Here is an 11,490-nt window from a genome sequence, read left to right on the forward strand (position 1 = left end):
CTATAGATACCTTTCAGCATTTTTACATAACACTCTTCTACACCCTGATTCCGCATTGCCTGCATGACTGCTGAGGTTTCGACTCAGCCAAACGCTTTCTCGTAATATTTGAAGCGCGCGCGCGCACGCACACACACACACACACACACACACACACACACACACACACACACACACACACACACACACGCACGCACGCACGCACGCACGCACGCACACGCACGCACGCACGCACGCACGCACGCACGCACGCACGCACGCACGCACGCACACACACACACACACACACACACACACACACACACACACACACACACACACACACACACACACACACACACACACACACACACACGCGCACACACACACACACACACACACACAACACACACACACGCGCGCGCGCGCGCACACCACACCACACCACGCACGCACACACACACGCGCGCGCGCGCGCACACACCACACCACACCACGCACGCACGCACGCACGCACGCACGCACACGCACACTTGTGTAGAACTCTTCGGCAACTTTAACTAATTAACTAACTAGCTAACCAACTAACTAACAAACTAATAAACCAACTAACTGACTAACTAACAAACCAACTAACTGACTAACTAACTAATGGTTTTAGTATTCCATTTTTTTGCCCTCTACGCGCAGGATTGCAGATAAAATTAAGCAGCAGTGCCAGTAGAAATACCATTTACGTTATATGCACTTGTGCCAAGGCACCAAGACTATGCCGCAACTTAACACGACCAGTCTGCATTACTGTATGCGTTCGATCGAGACATCCATCGAAGATGTCATGACTTGCCGCCTTCTGCATTTTACTTGAAAACGCGGGGCCTGTGTTTTCTGCTCATCAAAAATAATCACCACGTTTCTAAGTTTTACAGCCAAAGCTGTAATGGCTTTGTGAAAGACATTTAGGGGGTACGATGGCAGCCGTAAAGCATTTTTCTCCCTGCGTGGCTGAAGTGCCTACTACAAAGTTGGTCAAGAATGCGCCTTTACTTTCCTCAAAACCAAGAGAGCGTTTAGACCGCGAATTAGATTTCAGGTCTAGCTTTATGATTGGTTATCAGGAAATGAAAGCTTGGTAACTGCCTCTACCCGCCGTGGTGGCTCAGCGGTTAGGGCGCTCGGCTACTGAGCCAGAGTTCCCGTGTTCGAACCCGACCGCGGCGGCTGAATTTCGATGGAGGAAAAACGCTAAGGCGCCCGTGTGCTGTGCGATGTCAGTGCACGTTAAAAATCGCCAGGTGGTCGAAATTATTCCGGAGCCCTCCACTACGGCATCTTTCTTCCTTTCTTCTTTCACTCCCTCCTTTATTGCTTCCCTCACGGCGCGGTTCAGGTGTCCAACGATATATGAGACAGATAGTGCCCCATTTATTTTCCCCAAAACCAATTATTATTATTAACTGCCTCTCTTCTCGGTGGACAGCTGAAGCGCGCCGTGAGCGAAGAGAGGAGGGTGGGAGTGATGGGAGGAGAGAGAGGTGTGTCGTGGTGGAGGGCTTCGGTATAATTTCGACCACCTGGGGGGCCTTTAACTTGCACTGACATCGCACAGCACATGAGCGCCTTTTGCGTTTCGCTTCTATCGAAACGCGACCGCAGCGGCCTTATCGCAGTCTAGACGCTTTGCTGAATTTAAAGAAAGTAAAGACGTATAACTGGCTCACTTTACCGGTGTACATCTCAACCGTGCAGTGAGAAACACGAACGCCGATTAAAACAGTTTCCAGGTAGCGTTCGGGTTTTTCTCTCACGGCAGGGTTGACGTGTCCACCGGCAAAGTGAACCAGTCGTGCGCCTTTCCTGTACTCAAATTAAGCGGCGGGTGTAGTCTACTACTAGCAAAGCGGTCAAAACTGCGAATAAGGCTGAACTGGAAACTAGACTGTCTAATTTGCTTCGTGCCAGCGGGTCCTGGACGGCGTCGGGAAGGATTGAAAGAGGTAGTGGCGGTAGTGGCAGCGACGAGCGAACAGCGCCTCAAGCCACGTTCACTGTATCTTGCAGATCACCGCAACACTGGTTCCTCGGGAACGTTAGCATCGCTGACTTTCAAGATCAACTGCTATCATCATGGATGCTGTCTTTCAACGCCGCAAACACGGAGCGCTGACGTCGACGGTGGAAGCTACAAAACCAGCAGAACCGGACTGGCCGATCACATTGGCGGCAGTGGCAGCGACGAGCGAACAGCGCCTCAAGCCACGTTCACTGTATCTTGCTGGTTAGTGGAAGCCAAACCAAATGCCTGTTTTCTAGATGTAAATTTCTACCGCTGCTGCTGCCGCCAAGGTGTGATAGCCTGTGACCATGTCTCCAAATTCGCGGTGTTCTGTGTGTTGCAAGGATTTTACTGTGTCAGATAGTACTATCGAGTGCAGTGATTGTGGTTGTGTTTATCACACTGGAAAATGCGCAGGAATTGCTGACGCCACGCTTAAAGCTAAGGGGGATGAGTATCGTAAGGCATGGCGCTGCACAGTTGGCAGGCGCTCGAAAACGCGAGCACCGGTTGTGCAACGCACACGAGATTTTAGCCTCCCTGGTGAAACTGACACGGACCTAAAGATCTGGATGAAAGCGATCAGTGATAAGCTGGATCAGCTGCTGCCTCTTAAGGAAACAATTGACGGTATTGAAGACGCATTGCAGCTGTTAAGCGACCAGTATGACGATTTGCTTTCCCGCACTGAGCGAAAGGAGCGCGAAGTAGAAGAGTTGAAAAAGAGGGTGGAAAAGGTCGAGGCACGAGACGATGAAGTCGCCCTGCTAAAGAATGAACTAGATAACCTTGAATGGAGGAACCGCCTCCTCAACCTTGAATTGAATTCCATGGCATCAAAGAGACTAAGGACGAAAATCTTGTTGATAAGATAAATGCACTGACTGCCAAAAACGAACTTCCAGAGCTCTCGCAAAGTGACGTTGTGGCAATTCACCGCCCGCCAGCAAAGAAAGATAAAACGCCAGATACCATTTGTCGCTTCGCAAGGCAGGCTGAAAGGGATGTGTGGTGGCAAAACAGAAGGAAACTGCAAGAAACGCACAACAATACCTTCATACTGCAAAACCTGACGAAAAGAACCCGTGCGCTATTGTTTGAAGTTAAGAACTGGGCAAAGGTAAAGAAGTACAAATACGTGTGGCATAGCAACGGAAGAATCCTGGTGCGAAAGGCTGACGAGCAGAAGGCAGTACTGGTTGCTAGCGCTGACGACCTAGATAAGCTCGCCTAGAAGAGGCTAAGCGTACAGCTAAGAAAATCGCGTCCTACGTTTTGCCGCACGACTTTCGGAAACATATAGGAAAACCGTTTCTTAAGGTTTGGTTTGGTTTATGGGGGTTTAACGTCCCAAAGCGACTCAGGCTATGAGAGACGCCGTAGTAAAGGGCTCCGGAAATTTCGACCACCTGGGGTTCTTTAACGTGCACTGATATCGCACAGTACACGGGCCTCTAGAATTTCGCTTCCATCGAAATTCGACCGCCGCGGCCGGGATCGAACCCGCGTCTTTTCAGCCACCGCGGCGGCTAAAAAAAAACCGTTTCTTCAATCATTCAAACTCTTTCATCTGAACGTAAGATCAATAAAGAATAAGAGACTAGGTCTGGAACTACTTTTCGAGGACCTGAATGAGTCACTAGATTCTGTAATGTTAACCGAGACATGGTCAACTCACAACGACGTTTACCGACTTGCTGGGTATGAAACTTACTATTTAAATCGCTCCGCTGGACGGGGTGGAGGAGTGTGCATTTTGGTCAAGAAAATGTTTGAATGTGAGCTGCTTGAAGAATTTTCTACGCTTACCCAAGATTATGAATTCTTATCCGTTCGCGTGCAAAACGGCGTATTGGTCGTTTGTTATCGGCCACCAAATGGAAAAATGGCACTTTTTTTTTACTATTTAGACACATTGTTCTCGTTCATTAATATGAACCACCTTAATGTTATATTCGGTGGTGACATTAATATCAATATGTTGAACGCTCCTTTGCAAACTAATCTTGCTCTCTTGTTGAACACTCATGGTGTTAGGAACACAATCGATATTTCAACGAGAGTGACAGTATGTTCATCCTCCTTGATAGATGTGTTTCTTACCAATATTTATGCAAGCAGGATTAATGCAGGTGTGTTAGCCTCAGATCTTAGCGATCATTTACCTGTATTCGTATGTGCCAAAGGTCAGTTAAACAACAGAAAAACACGGCATACATATTTTTTTCAACACATAACACTGCGAAAACTAACACTGTTCTATGACAAAATCGCGCAGACTTCGTGGGATCCAATCCTTTTCAGCAAAATTGTAAACACTGCATATGATATTTTTCTGGAAATATTCAAGCCAATTTATGAGCAGAGTTTTCTAGTCGCAGTAAAAAAGGGTAGAAAGATTCGGAAACCATGGGTTAGTGCAGAGCTTTCCGTGAGAATTAGAGAAAAAAATAAGTTATACCACCAGTTTATCCAGAGCAAAGATAAAAAAGTACTGCTAGAGTTTAAAGCCTATTGTAATCGCTTAGATAAAGATATAAAGAAAGCGAGACGTGAATATTTAGGCAGCATATTTCGCCCTGCAGCAGGTCGGATGGACATAACTTGGCGCAGGCTTAACTCGATGCTGAACAACAAAATAGCACCTGATAAAGTCTGTAAAATAAAAGTAAATGGCACAGAGCTCACTGTAAAACCTCTTGCAGATGCTTTCAATAAATATTTTACAAACGTTAACAGAACCGCGATTTTTAATGAGCTTCAGAATTTTCCGCGCAATTCAAGTTCGATGTTTCTGACTCCAGTCAATGAAACAGAGATTCCAAATATAATTTTAAACCTAAGAAATAGTGGTGCCAAAGACGTTGAGGGTTTTCAAATAAAACAAATAAATTTCGTTGCCCACCTTCTTGCTCCATGTCTAGTGCATATATTTAATCTATGTTTTGAGCAGGCCATATTTCCGCATAGAATGCAGGTTGCTCGAGTAAGTGTACTGTATAAAAAAGGTAACAAGAGTGATATGGGAAATTACCGTCCCATATCAATACTTCCCATCTTTTCCAAAGCTTTAGAAAAGGCCATTTTAAAACGAATGACAACTTTTGAAGGAAAACATAAGCCGCTAGCCAACTCCCAGTTCGGTTTTCGCAATGAATTCAGCACAGAACTTGCACTTGTGACCCAAAAGGAACATATCTTAAGCAGGCTGGAAGAAGGAAAGCTAGTTTTAGGCTTGTATGTCGACTTCTCTAAATCTTTCGACACTATCAATCATGCAGTGCTGATAAAGAAGCTGGAACATTACGGCTTTCGTGGAAAAGCCAGTCCCCTTTTCGATTCTTACCTAAAACACCGTACCCAAACAGTAGCCATAGATGATTCTTTGTCCGACCCACTTCAAGTTTTGTACGGCGTACCACAAGAAAGTATTCTGGGCCCCTTTCTTTTTAACTTGTATGTGAACGATGTGTACAACATAGTCCCATCCGCTGTATTTATAAACTATGCCGATGACACAAGTATATTTTTTTACAGGAGAATCAAGCAATCAGATAATAGCTGCAGCCAATGTAGCGCTAATGAAGCTCCATGAATGGACACAAAAAAAAGCCTGAGGATAAACGCTGATAAAACAAAAGCGGTTCTGTTTCATAGTACAAACAAAAACATCGATACACAAAATAAACTTTTACTACGCTCAACTGTCATAGAGATTGTTCCTAGCTTTAAGACTTTGGGCGTCATTTTTCAAGACACAATGTCATGGGATGTGCACTTCAATTCTATTGCAAAAAAGTTGTCACAAATAGTCGGTATAGTTTCTCGAAATCGACATGTATTCCCTCGCCACATTTTAATGTTAATTTACAATAGCCTTTTCTCCTCTAGACTGAACTATTGTCATTTGGTATGGGAATCAACTACTAAATCCAACATTGAAAGGTTGCTCATTTTGCAAAAAAAGTTTTTAAGAGCTGTATAAAATGTTCCAGTGCACTCTAATACCCGTGCGTTATTCACAAAGTACAACGTTATTCCAGCTACAAACTATTACGAATACCGGCCTTGCAAATTCTTCAAACAAGATGCTAAATATAATAATGGTTTTATTCGGGAAATAGCTAAACTGCAAAGAAATCTAGAGACTTACAATACACGCCATTTCGAGCCATGGAAGGATAAAACAAGCAGAACAACATACGGCCTTCAAATGTTGCAGAACAAACTTCCAAGGATACTGAGCAGTTTAGAAGCTCGAAATATACAAATTGAAAAAATTACGTTCAAAACAATGGGCGAGTTTTTCAAATTGTAGTACTCATTTTTTTTTTTGCATGAGAAATGTAGTTGTATGTAATGCCACTTTTCAGTTATCATATATACACCTCGTATTCTTTCACGCACTGTTCTCGCGATTTCTTTTGTTATGACATAGGTGCTATTTATCTCCACTGAGCACTGCCAATGCAAGGTGGCCTGCGGCCCTGTCAAGCTGGCTACTGGCAGCTTTTTCTGCTAGCCTCCTACATCATGTATAGTGATGTAAGTAAAGTTCTATTCTATTCTATTCTGTTCTAGTCCATGATGCGAAGAACGGTACGTCTGAATCAGGCATGCGTCTCTGGTCGTGGGCAGCGCTTTCTTGTCCCGTCCTGCACTCCACCCGCATGCAACGCTATTGTAGCGGGAGCTACACTAACTAGGCTATAGACAAGATTCTTTACCCTCGCACGCAGGCTGCCGGAGCGCTTCTACTCTCGACACCAGTCGCCACCTGTCGACGCAACGGCACGTTGGACTGCGGGCGGGTCGCGCCGGCGGCGCGTAGAATGCGTGTTTACGTGTTCTTCGCTTCCGTCGCTGATGCGCTCTATCACCTAACGTATGTGTGCTGTGCATCACTACTCACATTTCCCCAGGCCGTTCTCCAGTTATCTGACACACATTGTTACACACATATTCGAGGGTAGCCAACAAGGTAGGGTGCGGACTGGAAACAGGTACTTACAAGCACATTTTGCGCTGGCGTGTCGTTTGTTGCCGTCTTTTACGTACGCTACCTTCTATGATAATTTTATGCATCATAATGTATATTTATTGATTTGACTCGATGGTGCAGTTATGTTCAAGCTGTGACGGGATCGGCCAGCTGCAGACCGAAGGTTGTCCAGGCGAAGCGCGTTTTCGATCAGCAGTACGTCTTCGACATCCGTGCGCTGAGCTTGCTATTGTTCCCTTTAAACACATTTCGTGCACGTGGATGTAAGCACGACCACTACCAATTTAATTATTTCCACATGTATCTCAGAGGGATCGGCGGGGTAAATGGCTGACCGTAGTATCTCTCTGCTGTTGGTACCTGCTTGAATCACAGCAATATATGCACGATTTTATTACATTCTGTGGCACTTGGCCTGTGACACTTGGTCACACGCGCTGAGGGCTTCCGGATAAAATAAACGCGACTTCAGGCCGCAGAATTAGTGAAAGCTGGCCTCTGCTGATATTGATTCAATCTTTCAATATTGATTCAAATTATTCAATATTGAATCAAAATACGTGTCTATGCGCCAGATAGCATAAACCAATGCAAAAATTGTTTTCTGTTAGCCCTGCCACTCAGCTGAGCTCAGAACAATAAATTGCTGATGTAACTGGCGCCCACGTAACTGGCTACAAGAAAGCCCTATTTGTGGTGGGTGCTTCATGGCCGGCAGGAAGGATTAGGAGCGCATTAGAGCTGAAATTGCATGCTAGCTGTGCACATAATGCTTGATACTGACCAAAACGTTTTCTCTGCGATGGAGCACCAAGACGGCAGCGATATAAGCGCGAGCGCGTGCTAAGCGCCGGAACAATTAAAGTGAATGCCGAACTAAATGTCATCAATTTTTATCATTTTGATAACGCAAAGATTTCCTGCAATACAACCACGCTGTGGAAGTATGCTGGGAAAGGTTACCACGCTGTTGAAGAATGCTGGGCAAGGTTTTTATAGCGCCCGCAGGGCAGTAATTCGCGGCTATATGCAGGCGTGGCCGCGGAGCTGCCGCAGACCCGCAGTCCCCAGTGAAACGTCCGCACCGCGGCGCGCCAGTCGGCGGAATATGGCCGCGCCCGAGAGCGGCTCTGGATTCTGGTCTATACTAGTCGAGCATTTCGCGGTACAGGCGAGACTCCAGTTGTGCGCATGCGCCTTTACCATGGTAAGTACATGCGGGAGGCCAGTTGTGCGCATGCGCCGTTTCATGCCAACCGGGGAGGAGGAGGAGTGTGTGCGCCGCGCCTTTCCTCAAAATGCAACTTTCAATTTTCAGTTTTCTCTTTTTTTTATGGAGGAAAAACGCTAAGGCGCCCGCGTGCTGTGCGATGTCAGTGCACGTTAAAGATCCCCAGGTGGTCGAAATTATTCCGGAGCCCTCCACTGCGGCACCTCTTCTTTCCTTTCTGCTTTCACTCCCTCCTTTATCCCTTCCCTTACGGCGCGGTTCAGGTGTCCAACGATATATGAGACAGATACTGCGCCATTTCCTTCCCCCAAAAAACCAATTATTATTATTATTATTAGTTTTCTCTTTCTTCTTTCGCCCGTGTGCTGTGCGATGTCAGTGCACGTTAAAGATCCCCACGTGGTCGAAATTATTCCGGAGCCCTCCACTACGGCACCACCTTCTTCCTTTCTTCTTTCACTCCCTCCCTTATCCGTTCCCTTACGGCGCGGTTCAGGTGTCCAACGATATATGAGACAGATACTGCGCCATTTCCTTGCCCAAAGAAAAACCAATTATTATCTTTCTTCTTTCCGTCCCTCCTTTAACCCTTCCTTTACGGCGCGGTTCGGGTGTGCACCGAGATATGTGAGACGGTTGCTGTGCTTTGCGCGCTCGCGGCGCCATCTGGCATGACGTCACACCGCGCGGCTCGCCACCGCCGCCGTTTGATATGACGTCACACCGCGTTCATCACCCGAACCGCGCGTCGTCGCATGTGCAGCATTGCGTATAAAAGGCGGAGATGTAATCAGCGGCTGTATCGCAACGCTTGATATGGATGCACCAAAAGGAGAGTCAAACTGCTGCTAAACGGCGGTATAGACAGGAGAACATTAACTCTTCCGATCCTGAGGTTGTCGCCTGGCAGTTGGCTACTCAACAAAGAGAGAATGAGCGTCCAAAGACAAAGAGAGCAGCGGAGACGTCCGAACAGAGAGAGGAACGCCTTGACAAACGGAGACGCCAGACTGCCGAACGTAATAGACGGCGCATAGCCGCCCAGATGGAGCCTATGGAAGGCGTCAGTCAACGGGAACCAATCGAAGAGGATGTGAAGGCCCGTCGTGTGACTGATCACACCATTCGAGTTTCCGACAGTGCATTTGCGACCCGAACATTTGAAGAAGACTTTGTGAACAATCCGTTTGAACACATTTGTAGTGTGTGCTACAGACTGTGGCACCAAAAGGAGTTGACACCAGTGAGTAATCCAATGTATGACATTTCGCGTTTGGCATTACCAGAACAACCTCATCCAGGGAAACGTACCTGCCGCTACGTATATCCTGGCATAGCGGAGCTAAGCCACTGCCAATTTTTTTGAGTCCCGGCCGCGGCAGCAGCGTTTCAACCTTACCATCTTTTAAATGAGCCAGTTATGCGCCTTTCCTTTACTGAAATCCAAGGGAGGGTCTCCACTGTGAATAAGGTCGGATTGGGAACTAGACAGTCTTATTTGCTTCATGCAAGCCGGCCCTCGAAACTGTGAAGTGTGCAGAGAACGCAGTTGGACCGAGACCACAAGACGGAAGAAGGCCGAGTATGCACGTGAAGACGGCCAACCGGAGAGTCGCCTGTGAAACGTCAAAACGGGCGTGCCACTCCAGATCTCTCGGCCGCCAAATTCAGTCCGCTTCCGAGGACTAATGCGCTAAGCAGCTTAGGTGCACTATATTTTTTGTTATTGCCAGTGAATATAGCTAGCCTTAAAAAATGTTACATCTACAGCGACATCAACGTCAGGATGTTTGCTCTGGCTTGCCCACGCTTTATATTTTCGCTCCTCACATTCAAAATAAATAAATTAATAAATCCCAGTCCTACGGGAAGGCAGGCTTCTTTAGTCTCCTGCACGTGTTCACTGTTCTTCAGGAGCCGTTTGATTAATGTCCCGGCAGCGTTTGAGTTGCAACCGGTGATACAGCATGCGCTCTAGGCGCACATGATACTCTTTAGTGCGCCAACTAAGATGTAGAGCTGGTGGGGATTGAGCCTATAGAGCCACCCGAGCACGCTGCGCTGTTGCTATTGTTCTCTTTACGGACGGATACCTTGCGGGGTCTTTGCGAGCGGAACGGGATGGTTGGCATTGTTTGCTCCTCTCTAACAGAATCTCTTCCCAAGAATCTCTATTAATAAACTTCCAATTCATTAACATTCCGGCTCCGCTTGCCGCTTGACCACTCCCACTGACGCGACGGTCGCATTTCGATGGAGGCGAAATGCTAGAGGCCCTTACACTCTGCCATGTCAGTGCACGTTAAATAACCCAAGCTGGTCGAAATTATCCGGAGCCCTCCACTGCGGCGTCCATTGATAGCTCGAGTCGCTTTAGGATGCTAAGCCACATAAAACCCAACCAAATAAATATTCCTCGTTGTACGAAAGATATAGCGAAATGGCCCGTTTTGGAGCGGCAGGAAATGAGTGCCTCGTGGCGTCGGGGACTCACAGCATGTTAGCAGGGTTGAAGGGCCTGAAGATAGCCGGCACGCTGGCCAGCGAGCACACTGCCGACACGAGCACGTAGTAAGTGGTCATGCGGAAGAAGAAGCGGAACTTCTGACTCTTCCTGACCAGCACCGCGAAGACCAGGACAGTGAGGCCTGCCCCCAGGCCCCACGGGCCGACCACCTTGCCCGCCCGCATCGCTGCTCGCCGCCCGGCCGGGGCTACGACAGCCGCCGCTGCTGGCTGCGTCTGCTGCGTGTGCAAAGGACGATCTTCTTGGCCAAGGGGGCGCCATGGTTGCCTGAACTGTCCTGTTGCGGTCGTAATCTCGCTCACTAGTTTTTGCGTGACTGAGCAGCCAGCAGTAATGACTCCTCGAGAAGAGAAGGAAAGCTTGATTAACCGCTCAAAGTACTACTCGTAGAATTAAGTTCAACAGTTGGGTTTACTTTGCCATCTGTTTATTGAATCCAGTTAATGCGTCTTGTAGCGTCTTCGTCGTTTTCTCACGGCCACAGTTGTTACTGGCCTCTGGTTGTCGCTTGCTGCAGCAGTCTTTCGGCTTCTTCACTGGGCGCGCGCGCACCACTCCCGCCAAGGAAGAAGACACACAGCTTTTGGTAAACTTAACATTGCTTGAATGCATAGAGGAAGGATTGTGTATATGGGAACATGTTTGCCGTTTGAATGAAGTAGATCGAATAGCGATGGTTAGTCCCTGTGACCACA

At 47.4% G+C, this 11,490-nt stretch overlaps 1 protein-coding gene and 1 pseudogene across 1 annotated transcript in view; one reads left to right on the plus strand and one right to left on the minus strand.

The window, feature by feature from the left end:
* LOC144097621 (1-acyl-sn-glycerol-3-phosphate acyltransferase alpha-like) overlaps positions 1 to 11,034 on the minus strand; it is a 31,560-nt gene extending 20,526 nt beyond the window's left edge. Inside the window, exon 1 of the mRNA XM_077630280.1 lies at positions 10,763 to 11,034. Coding sequence (XP_077486406.1) covers positions 10,763 to 10,959 — 197 coding nt within the window. The 5' untranslated portion in view covers positions 10,960 to 11,034. The remainder of the gene's footprint in view (positions 1 to 10,762) is intronic.
* On the plus strand, positions 2,608 to 3,269 carry LOC144116442 (uncharacterized; annotated as a pseudogene).
* Positions 11,035 to 11,490: the final 456 nt, after the last annotated feature.

The sequence above is a fragment of the Amblyomma americanum genome, chromosome 1, assembly GCF_052857255.1.
Source record: "Amblyomma americanum isolate KBUSLIRL-KWMA chromosome 1, ASM5285725v1, whole genome shotgun sequence".
NCBI classification, from domain to species: domain Eukaryota; kingdom Metazoa; phylum Arthropoda; class Arachnida; order Ixodida; family Ixodidae; genus Amblyomma; species Amblyomma americanum.